Genomic DNA, 20,195 nt, shown 5'->3' with positions numbered 1-20,195 from the left:
CAGCTACTAGGCTTGTGCAGGTGTGTCGGGTTTATTTAGCTGACATTTTTTTTGGTCATGCCCAGCCTAGCCAAATTGACGATTTTTATTATTCATTTTATTTTTTTTGGGGGGGGGTGGGGGTACTTTTGACACTTGCAATTTTGTTTTTGCCTAATTTAAACTTTTATTAGAAGTCTTTGCCGCAGTGATCACTAAACATGAGTGCTTGTCCTAGGGTTGCAACTGCTGACTCTGTTTTAGTTTGGGGAATAGTTTTGTACCTGTGCCACCTCTGCAAGGAAGTCGTGCTGGAGCACGGGATGTAAGAGCGCTTTCCCTTCAGTTGAGATCAATGCAAATGCTACTTAAATCGATCATAGCTTTCAAATTGGCCTGCCTTGTTTTTTTTTTTTGTACACAAATGGTCTACATGTGCACATGTCTTTAGAACTTTGCCGATACGTTCAGTCCAGTAAGGCCTAAAAAGAAAACGACTAAACCATTTGAATGTCAGCAAAATTGGACCGCTTAAGGTTTGTCTCTGATATTAATCCCAAGTCATTTTATTCTTTACCCTGCTCGTGTTTGTATACACTGACAATTTCACTCTTTCCCTTGTCCGTTCAGATATTAAATTTGCCTTGCACGCTTATTTCCACGTACGAATCCTTTAGCTACTTCCAAGGTATGCAACTCTCCTCTATCGTCGACTAATAATTACTCTTCTGTCATGTTCTGATTTAATATGCTTCTTCTCACCAGCGATGCACTCTCTCAGTGGGTTTGTCAGGCTTCCCTCGCTGCTTGAAGGTAGATATTCACTGAATCAATCGAAAATATCCCGAGCCGTCTTTGAGTTTCACGTTTTGTCTCTCTGTCCTCCGCCTCATGCCGATAATTGTTAAGAACTGAGAGATTAACAGATGCCCCCCCTCTCTGAACAACTGTACCCTTCTGGGTGGGCAAATCCCAGAAGCATACTTGGCGACCTAATGATCATTAATGCAGAACAGACAATAGTCATTACATGTATGCACTTCGCCACGCATATGCACTTTGCTAATCTAATGATGACCATTATCTTCCGCTCGTTACGTTGCGATATATTAAGTTATATATTTTTTTTTACCATAAAACAGACACCACAGTGACTTGACTGTGTTAGAGACTTTGGCGTGAGTCTTCAAATCAATTTTTTCAACCCAAAGCTTCAGATGTGTAGCCTGTACTTGGCACTTGAACAAGTGAGAAAGGACACGCTACGAAGACAAAATATGGTCTTGACCCTTTCGTTGAGCTTCCCCTAAATAAATAAATAAAACCAGGATCTTGAGGTCATTTCAGGGTCCGGGGTAAAGGAATGTCGTCACCTCCGAAACTAATCCTGCCACTGTATGATTTGTTTTCTCCGGTAGGTGGTTCTGAGAAGTCGCACAAAACATATTGTCAGGTAAAGAAAACAAGCACATTTTCACCTCTTATGGAACATTTTGCTTTTCCACTGCACGGTACTGTTGGGGGGGGGGGGGGGGGGAATCTGGCCTTTGTCTTCCTCCGCATGTTCGTTAATTTCGGGTGGTGAGGATGTTGGCTATTGTAGTGTCGCCCCCAAGCCGGACCCACGCCTCCTCCTGGAGGCAAGGGGAGCGCGGAGGCGTCTCGCCTCTCCCAGTGGGCAGGAGGGCCGAAATTGACGTTCCTTCGTTGAGCCGCAGACCAGGGGACGCACCGATGTCTCTGGGTTTCAAGGCCGGAGTTGATCAGTAACTAAGTACAAACTTAGTCAAGAGTCCGAGTGGCAAGCTGCTCACAAACGAGTTTTATTCAATCAAAACCCGGAGAGGTACAGATGTGCACATCAGAGCTCTAAATTCTCCAGGGACAAAGCACAGGTTTTGTGGAGCCAACCCCTTTCATTTCATTGGCTGGTACCTAGGGACGCCCCTCACTTTATTAATTCTAATGGTATCATGATGCGTTGTGTAATTCTGATTGGCCGTGGTATACTTTGTCCGCTAGAATTTAATGGCATCTTATCACAATGGGCTTTATTTTTAAAATATAATTGGGGCCCCTACTGGGCCTTTGTGTGATTGCACATGCTTTTAGATTTAACCGTATCCGTATGCTTGGCTACCTAACGATGATAAGTGGCGAGCAGACAACGGGCATTTTTTGCTAATCTTAACAATGACCATTTCAGGGCATCAAACTTGCTTTGCTATAATAACCACATTCCATTGTAGAGCAGTTGCCTTGTATAGCTATGGCAACCATACTCATCTCCCGCTTGCTACGTTGGAATGTATCAAGTTTTGTATTCTTTACCACAAACAGACACCACAAGACACACACACACGTCAGTACTCTCTTTGCTGCGCAGTTCAAGCAGTTGATGAAATGAAACTGAAAAGCATCGAGTGTATCTGTCCGAATGAGACCTAATAGAGGAGATCAAGGCTGTGGAAAGGAGCCTTTTATCGGGGAAAGTGGAGGGGGGGGGGATGCCATAGTTAGCATTTCTAGCAATGTAACCTCAAAAGGTACAATTACCGGTACACATCGAGTGACCAGCAGCAGCGTATGAAGTTTGTTAGGGCGCCTTTAGTCAAGTCTGGAAGGTACCGTGCAGTGGTAGAGGTGGCAATTCGGGATACCCGTTTGTAAATTCACCGTGCTTTGGAAAAAATAAAATAAAAATCACTTCTCCATAATTTGCAGAACTGCAATATCAAGTTGGACACGCCGGAGCAATATTTCCAGCACGTGCACAATAAGAATCACAAAATGGTGCGTCTGTTACATTGAATCCCTGGGATCATGTGGTTGGATCATTAGATTTTTTTTTTGTTCTAGAGGATGAAGCGCCTCCCCAGCCATGGTAACGGTCACTCATCGTCTGACACGGAAGGAAGGAAAGATTGCGACCACGTGGCGGCGGTGGCTGAAAGTGCGCAAAGTTGCTGAGCACCGTGAGCCAGTGAGAACATCAATTTCACGGTCATCGGTTTCACATTTTAAACGTACGCCTCGTCCGTTAGGTCTGACGCTGGAGAAGGGGATATTCCAGCAACTGGACAAGCGCTCCGTGCCAGGTGACGATCCGTTTCGCCGTGTCCACTTTGGCTCTGACAACCACGTCATCGTCATTCGCGTTTGTTAACTAGGTGCATCCATGATGATGTTTTGGCACAGCTCGGAGGCCGCATCCAAAGCCGTTTGCGTCTGTTGTGCTTGCCAGGATGCTTTTCCGGCGTCGTTACTGATAAAACACTTGGATTCGCACGGGCACCTCCTGCAAACTCTGGTCAGCTTTTTTGCAAACGAATAATTTATGCTCGCCCTTAAAAACCTGTTACTTTATTTTTTTCTTAGTCACTGTGAATTTTACTTTTGACACGGTAGTTGCATCTAAATCCCTGGCGGCTGCCGTTTGGTTGGCGACAAGTTCCGGAAAGGAAATCGTTGCAGTCAGAGTTGGAGGCGGAGGAGAAGAAAAGAGGGTGGTGTCAGGTGGTTCTGAAGGTTAAAAAAAATACTTTATTTTTCCTTAAGTGACACAAATACTTAAAAAAAATAACCCACATCCATTTTATCTCGCAAAATTGTAATTTGTTTCACCTCTCTCCCAGGTGATGGATTTTCCCTGCTCAGTGTTTCAAGATCTCAATCCACCAAATTACCAGAAAGGTTGGCATCCAAAAATATCAACTCGTACAACAGTTCTAGTATATAGTTGGTGCTAATTTTAACGCATGGTGTGTCGCCATTTTAACTCATTCACTCCCAAAGACGTTTTTAAACGTCTTTTCAGACTTGGTCTAGAATTGGCTGGTACTGAATGAGTTTCTAACCGGTCGCGTGTAAAATTCATTCCATGTGCATGGCATGTTGTGTAGCGTGTCAAAAGAATTTGTTCCGTTGATCCGTGAGACATGAATGATTTGACAACCTGCTAGTTGGCATTGCAATATTTGCATGGCTGCCAACGGTGGGATCAGAACTCTAAAAGTGGCACATTGCCGTGACCTAAACGGAACCGCGCATACCAACTCTTACTCTTGAACAAGGTAGATGCATGCCACCATTTGTGCGGCTTCACGCCCCGTGTTGCACGATGTTAAGGCTGCGTCTGTGCAAAGGCTCAAATTCCTTGGCAATGATCCGATCTAAATTTACGAGGGGCAAAGACGAGGTTCTCGCGTCTTACTCTTTGAAAACGCAGCATTTTACAAAAAGCACACAGAGCTGCTCTGCAGCAGAGAGCGCTTGATGTGAACCTTGCGTAACCCGACGTCATGTTTCATCTCACTAACATGAGCAAGGGTTGTCGCATCTTTTCAGTGCTACTGTGCCAAAACTTCAGCCGACACCACAAACATGGGACTTACCCACTTTTGGGTGAGTAAGAAAGCAGTAGCAAATTGGCGAAACGTTGGTTCTTCCCCGAGGGGCGCTGAACATTTTACCATGGCAGGGCGAAATTTTATTGTGTCGCACGAGGCCCACGACGCGGCCTGCAACTCCACCTACGATTCGTTGCTGTGTCTGCTGTGTGGAAGGCGGCTGACGGAGCAAGAGGGTCACGCGCACGCTTTCAGCTGGGAACACGTCACCATGTTTCTCGTGAGTGCTTTCGCTCGCCCTGAATGTTTTTACGGTTGAATTCCGAACGGCATTGAACATTGATTGTGGCCGTTGGGTTTGTGCTCAATTAAAGGACCGTTTCCATCCTGGCTCGCTGATGGCCAATTGCGGGACAAAGATTTTACTGGATCTTGCAAGCCAGGCCGCACGTATTCACAGAATATCGGATATACAGGTCTGGCAAAGCAAGACTTCCGAATCACAACGACAAGTCTCTGACTAACTCTTGTCTTTTACACAGAAAATCAAGTTGGATCGGCCCATCAGGGAACCTTGCAACTACGCCAGAGGTGATTTAGTTTCCAAATTTGAAACGTGACGTTTTACAGTCGCACTTTGTCACTTTTTGGAGTCGCACGTTTAATGTCATTGACTTGGTGCCGCTGTTTTCCTTTTCCGTTTGCTCGTCAGTGAAATTAATCCTGAGTGCAGCACTGAGGAGGACGAGCAAGGGTCCGCTTATACCCCTCTTCCTATCACACGCACGGTTGGGTAAGCTAAAAAAAAAAAAAACAATCTATAGAATTTGTGATATCCTCGCTTGCTTTTCAGTTGTGATATATCATTTTCGTAGTTTCATTGAAGTAATCATTAGTTTACGTTTTTCGGAGGCAGTCTTGAACGCCTCTCGAGTCGAACGGAAGAAAGACGGACAAAGGCATACCTGTATTTGTTGAGACTGTTTAAAAAAAAAAATGAACATCACAGCTCTCCTTTTTTCGGAGCTTCAACAAATGCACCCTATCGTGCGGAAAATACGGTTCCCAATTTTTTTTTTAGGTCCAAGGTATGTATTATTCAATCTCCCCTGCTCTGTCTGAACAACATTTTTTTTTGTCCCGATTCGAAACTTTTTGTCCAAGGTGATTAACATGCTTGGTTAAAACAAAACGACAGTCCAGTTTTCTTACTGCCAGATCTAATTGAGGGCTTTTGAACTGTTTCCTTCAAGTCCCCAAAGGAACATCATTGACCTCTGAGTACAGCGTGACGCGCAAAATGACGCCGCCCCCTTCAAAGATCCCCAGCAGAAATCCCACTGACGGTAATGGGACCTCGGGACCCCAAAAGACTGTGAATCAGACAGGACTCCGAATTAGCGGCCATGTTTTGACATCCGCAAAAGAGGAAGGTGAGCGAAAGAGGTCGATGGATGCTCACGATGACAAGGTTGGCTGTAAAAGACAACGAAGGGGCTCCAGAGAAATAACACGTGAAGAAAAGCCAAAGCTAAAATATGAGAATTCGGACCAAAAGCAGACTGAGACCACCTACGAAACAAATCCAGACAAGGCTGCAGTACCTATGGCCGCCTGCACTGATACCACCTCCCAAATCACTGCATTCAAGTCCACAACATCGACCACCACTTATACTTCAAAGGTCAAGACAGCGACGACAACCACCTCAAGTGCAAATGGAACCGTGCATACCTACTCCTGCGCTCCAAAACTCGTAGCCCCTACTTCCACTTTCACGAAATCCTGCGGTGTTACGGCAACCTCCTTGAATCCACCTCCAACCACAGCAAAGTCCATTGCGCCCTCTGCCAGTAGCTGCCAATCCTGTAGAGATACAGCAACATATTCCACTGCGACTTCAGCAGTGTACTCCGGTGCGATTGCAACCACCGGAAAGTCCACTGCAGCAGCTGTTACTAGTTTTATTCCAACATCCTCTGGAGTTGCGGCAAAGTCCACAAGACTGAGCAGCATCCAGGCTCTTCCGATTTCTACGGTGACTGCACCTTCAAATCCAACCGCAGCCGTCAAATGTGCAACCGCGGCCAAGCACCCGGGAGTGACCGCCATCCATGCCGCAACCACCACTAAACCCACGGCATCGAATACCGTTCAAGGCGCGTCAACCTCTACTTTTAGTGCATCTGTGACGACTTCCAGGCCCTGTGCATCAGGCGCTCGCTGTGCCGTCTCGACCTCCAAGTTAATAGCATCTGACTCCAGCCTCAAATCTTCATTCAGCATGTCAGGATTAGGCCACAAAGAACCTGAAGTTGGATCCGGTAGAGAAACTGTGCGACACTCTCATTTGGCAGCCGTAAAAAAAAACGCAGCGTTTAAATCGTCGGTCCGGTCTCAAGCCCCAGGAGCGACTCCAGCGGTTAGATCCAGAAAATCTCTGGTCTCTTCCAAGAAAATGAAGAACAACAACACCGGGGGATCCCTTGCTGATCCAGAACCACAGTTCTGCAAGTGCTGCCCTTGTCCTGCCGTCCACGCAACCTCATCAGCCAATCGACCGCATAGCAAATCGAAGGCGACCGTTCCAAAAGTCGGTGAGTGTTGTTGTTCAGCGCCTCTGTATCACTTGGTCCTTGTGACAATTTTGTTAATTTGACGTTTTATCTTTAGGCCTCGGCTTTATAGTTGCAGTTAACAGCGATGGAAGGAAGCAGTCCTATTGCACTCTGTGCCACGTCAGATTGGGTCGCTCAAGTCACCCTACGGAAAACATTCACATGCACAACTACATGGTATGTGCGCCCAAGTCAGAAAAAGCACACCATACGTCAGATGTTGACCGTGTGCCGTTACATCCTCCAACAAGAAACGGAGGTTCCCAGAGCTGAACGACGAGAACTTGGCAAGCATCAACCAAGAGAAGTTTGCATTCAACATGGCTGAGGTCGAGAAGTGTCTGGGACTTCGGAAGATCCAGGTAAGTGAAGTGCATTTTAACAAATACAAACGCATTTTGGATGTCCAAAGACAAATGGACTCCCATCTTGTCTTTTTGCCAAATGGACCCTTGGTCTTGTCTGTGCTGCTAGACAATAGCGGTGACCAACGACAAGTACAATGAGCTGTCTAGTCTCCCAGAGGCCCAAGGTAAATGAGAGAAAAGTCAGGCGCAACACCTTTTTGAGCCGTCCTTGGTTGCAGGACGAGCGGTACAGATGATGGAAGCTAAAATCATGGTTTGTCTTGATCGTCAGCTTTACAGAGATTGGAGGCTCAATTCCAGGTCTCATCCAACGCTTTGGTGCCTGTAGAACAACAGATTTATTTTGCCTCCTCGCAAGGAGCTTCAAGCCCGGAAGATGATGGTAATTGAATTTTGTGATGTTTCACACCCTGGAGACAGAGAGGCGGAATAGTAGCGTGGCGGGTTCTTTTGGTTTCTAAATAGTTAATGGCAATGGGCATTACGTCATTACTGACGGAAGGGTCGTTAGTCACTCACTGACGGAGACCCGTTTTGTTGATGAATGACGAGGCTTAAAAAAAATAAGTTTAGCAATAGCATTGGTGAAAATGGCTAGGCAATCGATTGGGATTTTCTTAAAGGTGTATTTGGGTTTCTTTTGACTGTTTGACTTTCTAATTAACTTATTCACTCCCAAAGACGTTTTTAAACGTCTTTTCAGACTTGGTCTAGAATTGGCTGGTACTGAATGAGTTAATAATGGCATGAATGATTCGCCCTAGGGCGTTTTGACTTGGCGCTGTTCCAGTTTTATTTTGATAGTTAGTTTGAAGAAGACAATTACAAGATGTAGAACATGCCTTTTAGTGGTGTTTCTCCCCCCCCCCCCCCCCCCCCAGCACATGGTAGACAATCTTTATTTGTTTCATCTTTCTGTTTGGCATTTGACACAGATGCCCTTGTTGGCACTGCTGCTGAGCCGGAAGCCACTGTTCAAAGCATCCATGGATTCCGATGTGGCGAAGAGATTTGTGAGAACCACGATTTTGATGATCCCGATTTAAAGTTAGCCGAGAAGTATCCGGAAGATTTTGAGCCCTCAACTTCAGTTTTATTCAGCGCAGAATCACAAACTGATCTATGTTTAAAGGATACTGAAAGGAATTTGCAAGGCTCTGAGCCCGCATCATCACTATTGGTGGAACCAGAGCCAATGATTGGTGATCCAGGCTTTATGGACATTGAAGAGAATCTGTCTGACTTGACCGAGCCCTCAGCATCAGTGTTGTTGGGACCTGACCCAAAGATTGGTGATGCGGATGCAAAGGAGACTGAGAAGAATCTGTCTGACTGCGGCAAGCCCACACCACCAACCCCTTTGGTCCTAGATCCTCCGATTGGTGATTGTGACTTGAAGGCTGTCAAGAAGACTCCAGAAGGCTCAGATGGGCCCTCACCTCCAGAGCTATCGGGAGCGGAACACCCACACATTGGTAATCCAGGCATGTGTGAGGATCTGGAAGGATCTAATGGATCAGGACCACTAAATTCAATTGCAAAACGCAAGGATGGCAATGTTGCACAGGCACTCCTTCTTTCAGGTACCGTGTTTTCCGGATTATAAACCACCACTTCTTTTTTTTTTTTTTTTCCTCCCCAAACTTTGAACCCGTTGGCTTTTACCTCTCTTTTTAACCCCAGAGGTCACTGCAAGAACATGATGCACCGATGTTGCTTTTGTTACAGGAAATGAAAGTAACTTGACTATGTTTTTGTGGGTGAGGGGACTGTTCGACCAGCCAATCTTAGGTGAGTAGGAGTGGCCCTCATGGACTACCCCCCCCCCCAAAAAAAGAAATGCAAATAAGCAGACACTAATGAATAAGCGATTGCCCAGTCAGGTCTAGCATCTGTGTACGAGTGCCGTGGGGTGTCTGAAAATTCGTTCTACTTGTGTGAGAGCTGTAGCCAGAAATTCACTGTCGGTGACATCTGCCGGCACGTGGTTAGCGTAAAGCATCAGCTCACGTACATGGTAAGGGAGTGTTTGACACTTGACTCTGTTACTCACATTTTTAGGACGAGACTTCAATTTTTTAATTACCGGTATTTTTATTTTTTTCTTGCAGCTGAAGGCCTATCCTCATTTGATGAATTCATTTTGGTATGAGGACGACCTACGAGAGGAAATGAAACTCACCATCTTCAACCACATGGCGGTTGAAGTCGCTGCCCGGGAGCGATCCAAGAAGATGGACGCAAAGGTAGCCTTTAGCATACCATCACAAATCACTCCTTGTGCTAAATACTTCTTTTGGGGGGGGGGGGGGGGCGGGGCCTGAAGGTTTTAGTCCTCTTTCAAGGCTTGTACGAGTCAGTTTGGAAAGCTCCGGTCAGAGAAGGTATTGTTGAATGTCACTTACGACCGGTTTTATCGTGTGCCATGTATCAATTGTGTACCTCCTATCGTTCGAAGCTCTCAACATGCTGCGGAGCGCCACATGTCAGTCTGTCGTCACATCACAACAAACTGGTACATCAACGCTTTGAGATGACAAATGACACACTTAATGTATTCATTCTGAACGTTTTTTGCCTTTTGAAGCAACCCAGACGTCTGAGAAGCGGAGCGGACAGAACATGGATTTGTGTGTGGACTCGAATGCCGACTCTGTTTCTTGCTCCTCTTCAGATAGCGTGTTCCTCACTCTGCAAGGCACCCGCAGAAATTCTCATAGTCCGCCAGAACTGACCGTTTCCAGTCCCGTCTCTCTGGTGCCACCTGTCAACCAAGTGAAAGAGGAGGTGATGCAGTCAAAATGCAGGCCTCCTGAAAAGTTGGGTTCGCTCACCAAACCTCCTCCTGTTTTTCAAGTGAAGAACGAACCGATGCTCACAGAGTCCAAACCCCCTGTAAGACTCTGTCCTATCGGTAAGAAGCAACCTGGTTTACAAGTGAAGGCTGAGCTGAAGCAAAGTAGTGGCCCCGTTTCTGAGCAGCAGCCTAGTTTTCAAGTGAAGGCTGAACTGACGGCACCAGAGTCCGGATTTCTTGAAACCTCTGGTCTGATTTTTGAAGAGCAACGTAGGAAACAACCGAAGGCTGAACGAATGCGACAAGTGTCCAGATCTCCTGAAAGTGCAGGTCTTGTTTCTGTGGGGCAGAGTTGTATTAAGGTGAAGTCTGAAGTAATCCCAAAAGACGATGGATCTCCGAAAACTACTGGTGTAGTTTCTGGAGCCTGGCCGGGTTATCAAATCAACACTGAACCACTTGTTAAGGAACGTAGCTTTCCTCTACCAACTGCCTCTTTGTTGACAATGCCGCAGCTTTGTCAGGTCAAAGATAAAATGTCTCTCTCTTCTTGCGGATCCTCTTCAACTCCCATTCCAAGATCGAAACCGGCGCCTAGTTCTAAAGTGAAAGATGACCCCGAGCTCTCAGAGTGCAAACCCCTTTTAGCTACTCCTCTAGCCACCAAGCTGCATTCTAGTTTTCTGGTAAAAGGAGGGGCATGCTCCGAAGACGTTGCTGCGCCTGAAACTATGGGCCCAACAATTCCTCAATATAAATTCCTTCACACCAGGAAAAGAGAAGCTCTTGAGTCTCTGGGTGAACTAATCAGGATTTGCACCAGTAAAACCAATCTGTGATCCTCCACCTGTCAAATGCAGACAGAAGACGGTGGAAGCAAAGGCCTCTATTGTCAATCCTCCAATGATTCCAGGAGATGCGGGTAATGGGGGGGGCCGAGGTCTGTGGTAGAAAAAGCAGAGTTCTCAGACATCCCCTCCCACGGCAGCTGACGGAATTGCCGCCATCACCAGTAACCCAGCCCGTAGTGTGTCACTTTTCTGTGCCAGCCCGTCACCACAATTGATGTGATGGAGTAAAATTGGGAACAAATGATTCTAGTGTGATTTATTATGTTGTTTTTTTTTTTTAAACTTTTCTTTTGATGGCGGCGCGGACCCCCGCAGCGGCTCCTGTTTTATGTTGAGAGGGAAGAAATTTCATCTGTGCTGTATGTTACACATACATCACATTTGACAATAAATTTGTAGCCAATCCAATTTGTTTTTTTTTTTTAGTGAAAGGATTATCAAAAATGTTGTTTGCTGTGCGAGTGTTACTGTGTAAAGAGTCAAAAGCAGGAGAACCGAAACATGCTCAACTCTACTTGGCCTCAAGTGATCTGCAGTCAGCAGACGGATACTATAAGCAAACCCACCAGAGTTGTTATAATTCTGATTGGCTGTGGCTTTCTTCGTTAGCTAGATTTTAATGGTATCTATAATTACTCCATAACTTGGTTTGTAGATTATAATGATATCACAGTGAAGGAATAATTCATTTTATGCTTTTGCTTATGTTAACCACGCTTTATTGCTCTTTATTCAGTGTGTAAGAATATAACAGGCATGTTCTCTCAGTTCTTCATCTCAGGGAGTAACGCACATAATGGCAGTTCTTTATCTCAGTGAAAAAACACCAAGGGAGCGACGCACATAACGGCAGTTCTTTATCTCAGGGAGCGATGCACATAACGGCAGTTCTTTATCTCAGTGAAAAACACCAAGGGAGTGACATAACGGCCGTCTATGCGGGCCACTGCTGCACGGGCAGTTGCGGGAAAACACCAAGAAGACCGGACTCCAGAATGCGTGGACCAATCAGCGTTAGTCTAGGCTCATGAATAAACAATGATCTGTTGTAATATATTCTGTCTGTCCTCCTGAGGGTGACGAGTCTGTCCAGTGGCGGTGCAGCTTGTCTAGACTGTTAGGGAACCTCAGGAACATTCATTCATTCATTCATTCATTCATCTTCCGAGCCGCTTGATCCTCACTAGGGTCGCGGGGGGTGCTGGAGCCTATCCCAGCTGTTGTTCGGGCAGTAGGCGGGGGACACCCTGAATCGGTTGCCAGCCAATCGCAGGGCACACAGAGACGAACAACCATCCACGCTCACACCTTTGGACAATTTAGAGCAGGGGTGTCCAAACTTTTTGCCAAGGGGGCCAGATTTTATGTGGTAAAATGTCGGGGGGGCCGACCTTGGCTGACATTCTTTACATTGAACAACAATATTGTTCAACAAATTTTAGTAAGCCAGTCTGTTTCACATTTCCATTTTTATTTTAATTTCAACAATCTTAAGAATTTATTTTGGTTCATTTGAAACAGGAATTTGAAATATGACATATCAGTCAATATAAACACGGAGTGATATCTTGTTAACTCGTGAGTGATGCCCTCTAGTGTCTAAATGCTATTACTCATTTAGTGAATGCTATTACTCATTTAGCCACTAGAGGGAAGCAGTACTCTATGAAACATCACTCGCCAGTCTACGAGACCTCAGTCAATGCAACACGTGTTCCATTGCGCCCAACCTGCGGGCCAGACGGCACTGATTTTATGACGGGGGCCGAGGGCCGGATGAAATTCGACCGCGGGCCGGATTTGGCCCGCGGGCCGGACTTTGGACATGCCTGATTTAGAGTGTTCAATCAGCCTGCCACACATGTTTTTGGAATGTGGGAGGAAACCGGAACACCCGGAGAAAACCCACGCAGGCCCGGGGAGAACATGCAAACTCCACACAGGGAGGCCGGAGCTGGAATCGAACCCGGTACCTCTGCACTGTGAAGCCGACGTGCTAACCACTGGACTACCGGGCCACCCCCTCAGGAACAGACGTCTGTATTAGATGACCTGTTAGGGAAATAAATCTGCATGACTCCAAGCTACTGAATCCTGGTCATCACTCTACTGGTATGTGTTATTAGATGGTAGTGTAGCATCGTTGGTATTTGCTTCCTCCTCCAGGTCTTGAACACGCTAGAGAAAATGGTCCTGTGGGAAAAAAAGGTAAAAAGACATAGATTAGAATGAGAGAACTAATATAACGTTTTACGTTTTAAAAGGACCAGTTTCTACAAATGGTGACCCCGAGACGTGCTTGAAGGGGGGAGTGGAGACCAACGCGGACGACGGCGAAAGGTCCGATCCGGTAAACTTGATCGCGGTAGACATACCAGTGTCTTTTTTCCACGACCATTCAACCTTCACCCCACGGCCGGCCACATAGAATAAGGTAAGACGACTTTACTCTATTTTAATAAAAAGAGTCTCAAAGTACGTCTTAATTGGAAATTGCCCAAATTTTAGCTACAACACGGGGAAAAGTGCGAATGGTAAAATCTATATTGATGGTGGAAATTGATGGTGGCTTTGTGCACCAGCTGCGGTTTTCAATCTACTAGTTTACTTCAGTCCTAAAAAGGAGATCTTGACCAGCGCTGTTGGTGATGGACGACAACAGCCACTTTACCTTTTTATAGGATTGCACACATTGCTGAAACTGGATTCTCCCTGACCAGCAAATATAGAATATATATATATATATATAGAATAGCGGTATGTGAAGGTACTACACCAACTTGCCCGAAGACAGCTGGAATAGGCTCCATCACCCCCAGCGACCCGTGTCAGGATAAAGCGGATCGTAAAATGGACGGATGGATAAAGCACACAAAAGACACATTTAGTCTCACAGATACTTTATTTTTCAAACAATTCTCTTTTATTAACACATTTTCTTGTTTACCGTACAAATAGTGGCCTAAGAGTAATTTCCACTCCGTTATTCTGGGGAGAGCCGTGATGCACACGTCATACAATTGACCACAACTTTGACCTTTTTTTGCTTTGTTCATATTCTCTGATTTTTGTTGTGAAAATGAGCAAAATTGCATTTTCCTGATATATTGTCCTTGTAATACATTACTTCTTTTAAAAAGAAACACTTTGACCTAAGATTTTTGCATTGCAGTAAAATTTTGACTTGGTTTTTAAAAATAAAAAATAAAAAAACTCACAGATAATTCACAAGTCATCCATCATTGCACCTATTGCATGTTTGGTTCGAGGAGCCCACATGTGCCCTGGTAGGACCCCTCAACGGAGAGAAAAGGGCCCCCCTCCAAACCAAACACTCCATATAACATTGAAGTACTGTACTTTCCTGTTGTCATTCATACACAGCACACACAAAAATAAGAAAACCCAACAAAAATTCAAACAAACAGAAAATCATCGACAAGTCAAGAGGACATTCACGGCAGCTCCCTAAACCAAAAGATTGAATGGAGTGATTTTTTTCGCTCTTTCACTGCACAGTGCCAGCTTGGTTCGGTACTTCCAACAAACGGATCAATGACTCAATTATGTATCCTAAAGGTAAATACTGCTTAGGTTCTGGGTATTTCTGGTTGAATGAACAATTTAGTTGCTCAACATTATGCCTGTGGCTGCATTTCGAAGCTAAATTTCTGAGAACTTTCGGTTATTTTTATTTGCAGGGCCTAAACGGCTTCCAGAAACCGAAGTACCTATTAGCCCAGAACTGAGGGTGGAAAAGCTGCCACAGGACAGTGACTTTCACCTCAAGTTCCGGGAACTAAAATTGCCAAGTAGGTACTGCTGTGTAAATAAAAGAGACAAAAGGAAGAGCCTTGTTTGTCACACACACTGGAGCATTTTTTTGTACACATAATAATGAAATCTAAAACCAACAGTTATTTGTTGGAAAAGATTCTTTTCATGAATATAGCATGGCCTTTGGAAGACTTAAAATGATCCCGATAGAGAAAGCGTCTCCGCCCTGATGTAAAATCTCATTTGGCTCATTTGAGCATCAGGCCAGTCTTTAAAAAAACAAAACAAAACAAAACAAAACCAAAAAAAACCCCTCTACCCTCCCAGTAATGCTTCGCCTCACCTACCATCTCCCTGTGGTCTCTGAGTCCCATCATAGCTCATCATGTGAGGTGCTTTCGTCGGCTTTGAGCCTAAATTCCGCAGCGGTTATTTTGCCGTCACTGTCGCGGTCCTGGTTATTGAACATGTTGTCGATGATGCGCTGCGGGTCGAAACCAGGCGCCAGGCGACCTCTGCCTTCGCTCACCTGCCGCTTGATGTATTCGGTGAACTGTAAGGCAAGAGAACTATCAGCAAACACACACAAAAAAAAGGCTGCTTCAAAACAAAATGGCTGCCTTTGGGCTACAGACCTCGGATGGTTCCACCTGCTCGTTTTTGTCCGTGTCCATTTCGGTGAAGAGATCTCCGTTCACCTCCTCATTCCAAATGAACATGTAGCCCTCAGGGAGTCCTTCCTCCATTTCCATCAACTCGACGTCAAACACCAGCACCGCGCTGCCCGGAACCTCGTCAACTAGAGATGAGTTTACACTTAGCTTAGCTTTAGCCTCTGTGCGTGTGTCTGTACGTATGCAATTGATACGTTCAGTTCCAGGAACTTTGAAGTTTCCAGAGTTGAAGACGGATTGTATACTTTGAGGTCAAGGAAGATTTTAATTCACCAAAACTTAAATTGGAAAAGCAGCTTTAGACATAATGGGAACTTTTGAGTGTGTAACTCACCAACTCCTTCTTCTCCGTACCCGAGGTGCGGAGGGACAATGATGTTCCTCCGCTCACCCACACACATTCCCAGCAGCCCTTCTTCCATCCCGGGGACCACCTGATTGGCGCCCAGTACAATGTTGTACGTCTTCTCGTAATTGTACCTTACGTCACAGACAGAGAAACGCACCATAGGTTCATATCAAGCCACCATTTCACGATTGGCAACCACAACGTATTAACTACTGTAGTGTCTGTTTTATATTAATATTGTGTTAAACCGCGTTAGTTAATCATAGTAGATAGAGAAAAACGGGCATACGGTTGTCAAACAGAGAAATGAATATGTCAAACAAATGTGGAACCAAGAAGCTAATTGTATATTAATGAAGCATGTTAGCTACCTACCTTCGATCTCCTCTATTATGTCTCATTCTGACAAATACACTCAATGCTTTTTTATATCATTTCATCAACGGCTTGACCTGCGCAGCAAAGAGAGTACTGAAGTGCGTGTGTATTGTGGTATCTGTTTTATGTTAAGTGGTGTATGTTTGAGGTAAAAAATACGAACATTGTACATTCCAACGTAGCGAGTGGGAGATGAGTATGGTTGCCATAGCTATACAAGGTAACTGCTCTACAATGGAATGTGGTTATTATAGCAAAGCAAGGTATCTGCCCGGGAATGGTCATTGTTAAGATTAGCAGAGCATAGCAAAGCAAGTTAGCTGCCCTGAAATGGTCATTGTTAAGATTAGCAAAAATGCCCGTTGTCTGCTCAGCAAAAATCATCGCTAGGTAGCCACGCATACCGATATGGTTAAAGCCACAAGCAATCACACAAAGGCCCAGTAGGGGCCCCTATTATATTTTTTATAAACAGAATAACTGTGATGCCATTATAATCCATAAACCAGGTTGTGAAGTAATTATAGATACCATTAAAATTGAGCTAACGGAGAAAGCCACAGCCAATCAGAATTACACAACGCAGTATGACACCATTAAGTTGACAAACGATCGTAGAAACTAACCAATGAAATGAGATGGGTTGCCCCTCATATCGCTATAAAACCTTTGTGAATTCCCGGCACAAGCACACATACCCCCTTGGCACACCCTCTCGCCAGCAGAGTCACTCACGTGGAGTCGATGGGGCTTCCATCCATGAGCGTGGCGTTGTAGTGATACTTGACAAAGTCGCCCTTTTTGGTCAGCTGGTCACAAGGGTCTGGCTTGCTCGTGACAGTCATGACGGGGCTGTCCGACGGGTTGTGGAAGTCGATGATGTGCACGTCGAACACCAGGACGGCCGACCCGGGGATTTTGGAGCCGGTGCCCTCCTCGCCGTAGGCCAGGTGCGGCGGGATGGTGATGGTGCGTCGCTCGCCCATGCAAACTCCGATCAGCCCCTCGTCCATGCCGGCAATCACGTAGCCACGACCCACGTAGGTGTCGTACGTCCGGTTACGAGAATAGCTGTGGGGTAGGGCGGGGGGCAAAAACAATTAAATTATCACTATGTGAGGGTCAGACAGTCCTTATCCAGCGCAAATAGTGTGGGCCCACTGTACATGGATTTAAAACAACCACATAGCTTAGCTTTTGCAGTCTGCTTAGCTTAATCCTGATATACAGTGCAAAACACAATTAACATTGTTATATCTCAATTGGAAACTACCACTTTCCTAATCGAATACATCATTATTTATTGAGTTATGGAGGGGGTGGTGGGGGGATGCCAAAAATGCAACGTTTTGTGACCAACAACCTTGCCTTGACAATATAGAGAAATGCTGCCCTCTTGAGGCCGTTAGTCGCTTTTACACACCTAGAATCGAAGAAGGTGCCGTCAAGGAGGCTTCCGTTGTAGTGGTAGCGCACAAAGTCTCCCTCCACTGACTTGCGGGGGCACGGCTCGGGCACCTGCTGGTTGGTGATGGCGATGCCGTCGCTGGGATTGTGTAGATCCAGCAGGACCACATCGAACACCAGGGAGGCCTGACCTGGGATGTCGCTACCTGCACGACAGCATCTTGGACGTTCGTTTCAACCGGATACGGAGACAAAAAATTGTTTGGGGTTTTATTTTAGAGTTGTTTTTTTTTGCTCACCGTCTCCATTCTCGCCGTATCCGAGCGACGGCGGCATGGTGATGATGCGCTTCTCGCCGACGCACATCCCCAGCAGGCCCTGATCCATGCCGGCGATCAGCCAGCCGATGCCCACATAAGTATCGTACGTCCGCATGCGGGTGTGGCTGTCGAGACAGCGGAAGTTGCTTGGTTTTGTCAATAAAAAGTGGCAACGATGATTTTCATCTTTGTCATCATCTTTACATCAAGAACTGGTAGCCAACCAACCACATTCATGGCTTCATAAAATTAAAGCCATGCATAGCCAGAAGCTTACGTGTACCTGGAGTCAAAAAGCGTCCCGTCCAGCAACGTGCCGTTGTAGTGGTAGCGCACATAGTCGGACACCTCCACTTTGCGAGAACAGATGGTGGGGGTGTAGTAGGTGTTGATCTGCACCCCGTCCTCAGGGTTCCACACGTCCAGCAGCAACACATCAAAATGAAGGATGGCGTCCGCCGGGATGATGTCGCCTGAAAGACACGCAAATAAAAATCTGGATATGAAACCCCAATTTGAAACACTCAATCTTGTTTACAATTCTAGCCCTGACCTCAAACCGTCATTTTAAACCCTCACTTCACATCCTAGATGAGTCTAGAAACCCGAAATTGAAACCAAATTCTCTGGCTTGACATTTTTTTCCTGCCATATTGAATACATATCGAACGCACCGTATCCTTTCTTGCCGTAGGCGAGTTGCGGAGGGATTTTGACCAGGCGCCTCTCGTTGACGCACATGCCCACCAGAGCTTTGTCCATGCCCTGGATCAGCTGCCCCTTGCCCACAAACACGTTGTAGGTGCTGCCACGGTCGTAACTGCAACACAAAAAGACTTTTGGTTTAGTCATTTAGACAGTCAAGATAACGACAACACAATGCGAACGGAACGTGAACCACTTTGTGTCCACATTAAGCAAACAGAAACCTTGAAGAGAAGGGGATTCAATTCATTTTAGCATTCACAATGAGTTGTATCAAAACACGAGTCTATTTTCTCTCTGGCTGATTTCAGGTCTGAAGCAAAGTGAACCCGAAACCACTTTGTGTTCACATTAGGAAAACCAGACCGAGTCCACATCACAGGGATGGCAATGGCTAGTGATGAAAAAAAAATCGGAAAGGGGCGTGGCCTGGACGGGGCGACCAATCACAACAAGTAAGACATCATAAACGTCCAATCGCAGGGCTGTTTACAATCGGAAGATGGAAAGACTGATCGGGAGAGCTTGTGAAAACGTCACGATAAGGTACCTGAGCCCCCCCCCCCCCGAAAATTTTATCAACGGATTTAGACGATTCACAAAAATGACCAATTTAAGAAATAAAACGGCGGATTTCCGCGTATCCGCGGAAAATTGCCATCCCTGACATCAGGGTGTTACGAAGATTTGATTCGTTTTACCTTTCGCACAAGTCCAATCAAAAGATGTCTAGTTTTTCTTGATTCCATTTTGGGTCTAAATTGCCCCAATGTGGGTGATACGGGGCAAAGTGAACTTAAACCACTTTTCTTCAAACCAAATTGAGACCACAGAGCATGACAACGGCAATTCAGTTTGCTTTAGCAAGTTCAGCCGAGGAGGCGGTCAATTTTGTCTCAAGTCCTCTTCTGGGATGAATGGACCTCAGGCAGTACAGGGCACAGTGGGCGATTATGTTCACACTGTTAAACTGACAACTCAGAAAGTGTCCTTAATAAAAGTATAATGCTCCATAGTCTGCAATCATTCTATTTTCAAGTACTATTTGGTTTCTGTAGGGTTCTATGTCTGCATGTGTGCCCCCAGCTCAGACATGTTGCCTGCGTGGCTCTCGGTACCAACCGACAGGCCTAAAGAAATGATCACGGTGTCCCAGTTGCGCGTGCATGCGTCAGGCTCACCTGGAGTCGAACTTCTTGCCGTCCGGGAACACGCCGTTGTAATGGTACCGGACGAAGTCACCTACTTTGACGGCGCGCGCGCACTTCTCGGGCACGAAAGTCTTCTCGATTACGATGTCGTCAAATGGAACAAGGGGCGCGCTGCATGCAGCCAGCGCCACCAGAATTGCCAGCCACCCAAACCTTTGAATGCTTCGCTGCATTTTGTTGTGCGTCTGAACCGACTTTGAGGAGATGGTGAAACGTTCTTATTCCGGCCCTCCTTCTTTCCTTCCCCGGGTGGTTTCCTTGCAGTCTACGCCGAGGTGGACCAAAGTTCTGCCTTCCCGGTCTCTGCTCCTTTAGGACCTTCAGTCAAGTTAGACTTCACAAATGCATCATCCGGTTCAGCGTCCAAAATAAAATGTCATTTAATCGATTTTAACAGCTTTCTGCTGAATGC

At 45.8% G+C, this 20,195-nt stretch overlaps 2 protein-coding genes across 2 annotated transcripts; one reads left to right on the top strand and one right to left on the bottom strand.

The window, feature by feature from the left end:
- Nucleotides 1-462: 462 nt before the first annotated feature.
- Nucleotides 463-12,069, top strand: LOC127604087 (uncharacterized). The gene is made up of 27 exons (XM_052070910.1): nucleotides 463-515; nucleotides 610-667; nucleotides 745-792; nucleotides 1,398-1,432; nucleotides 2,704-2,772; nucleotides 2,839-2,941; nucleotides 3,024-3,077; nucleotides 3,150-3,289; nucleotides 3,388-3,507; nucleotides 3,615-3,672; nucleotides 4,327-4,383; nucleotides 4,460-4,608; nucleotides 4,703-4,804; nucleotides 4,871-4,919; nucleotides 5,041-5,121; nucleotides 5,582-6,925; nucleotides 7,002-7,123; nucleotides 7,198-7,308; nucleotides 7,421-7,478; nucleotides 7,586-7,696; nucleotides 8,250-8,897; nucleotides 9,043-9,105; nucleotides 9,198-9,331; nucleotides 9,426-9,560; nucleotides 9,641-9,698; nucleotides 9,773-9,829; nucleotides 9,902-12,069. Exons 3-27 carry the CDS (start codon nucleotides 747-749, stop codon nucleotides 10,948-10,950), a joined length of 4,953 nt encoding a protein of 1,650 aa, XP_051926870.1. The 5' UTR covers nucleotides 463-515; nucleotides 610-667; nucleotides 745-746; the 3' UTR covers nucleotides 10,951-12,069.
- Nucleotides 12,070-13,845: 1,776 nt separating this feature from the next.
- On the bottom strand, nucleotides 13,846-20,123 carry fkbp9 (FKBP prolyl isomerase 9). The gene is made up of 9 exons (XM_052070924.1): nucleotides 19,754-20,123; nucleotides 18,542-18,687; nucleotides 18,151-18,340; nucleotides 17,847-17,992; nucleotides 17,564-17,753; nucleotides 16,876-17,211; nucleotides 15,748-15,893; nucleotides 15,375-15,538; nucleotides 13,846-15,292 (listed from the first exon to the last, which is right to left on the bottom strand). Exons 1-9 carry the CDS (start codon nucleotides 19,954-19,956, stop codon nucleotides 15,113-15,115), a joined length of 1,701 nt encoding a protein of 566 aa, XP_051926884.1. The 5' UTR covers nucleotides 19,957-20,123; the 3' UTR covers nucleotides 13,846-15,112.
- Between the last annotated feature and the right edge of the window lie 72 nt (nucleotides 20,124-20,195).

This window comes from Hippocampus zosterae, chromosome 7 (assembly GCF_025434085.1).
Source record: "Hippocampus zosterae strain Florida chromosome 7, ASM2543408v3, whole genome shotgun sequence".
NCBI lineage: Eukaryota > Metazoa > Chordata > Actinopteri > Syngnathiformes > Syngnathidae > Hippocampus > Hippocampus zosterae.
This window is presented reverse-complemented; position numbering and strand designations above follow the sequence as displayed.

What these genes read in the sequence shown, in the direction of transcription:
- LOC127604087 (XM_052070910.1), top strand. Translation starts at nt 747, where the DNA reads ATGCACTCTCTCAGTGGGTTTGTCAGGCTTCCCTCGCTGCTTGAAG. An exon ending in AACACGTCACCATGTTTCTC is followed by an intron (nt 4,609 to 4,702) that starts GTGAGTGCTTTC and finishes GCTCAATTAAAG; the next exon opens with GACCGTTTCCATCCTGGCTC. An exon ending in GAAAGCTCCGGTCAGAGAAG is followed by an intron (nt 9,699 to 9,772) that starts GTATTGTTGAAT and finishes TATCGTTCGAAG; the next exon opens with CTCTCAACATGCTGCGGAGC.
- fkbp9 (XM_052070924.1), bottom strand. Translation starts at nt 19,956, where the DNA reads ATGCAGCGAAGCATTCAAAGGTTTGGGTGGCTGGCAATTCTGGTGGCG. An exon ending in GGCAAGAAGTTCGACTCCAG is followed by an intron (nt 18,688 to 19,753) that starts GTGAGCCTGACG and finishes TTTGTGTTGCAG; the next exon opens with TTACGACCGTGGCAGCACCT. An exon ending in GGGACGCTTTTTGACTCCAG is followed by an intron (nt 17,993 to 18,150) that starts GTACACGTAAGC and finishes CTGTCTCGACAG; the next exon opens with CCACACCCGCATGCGGACGT.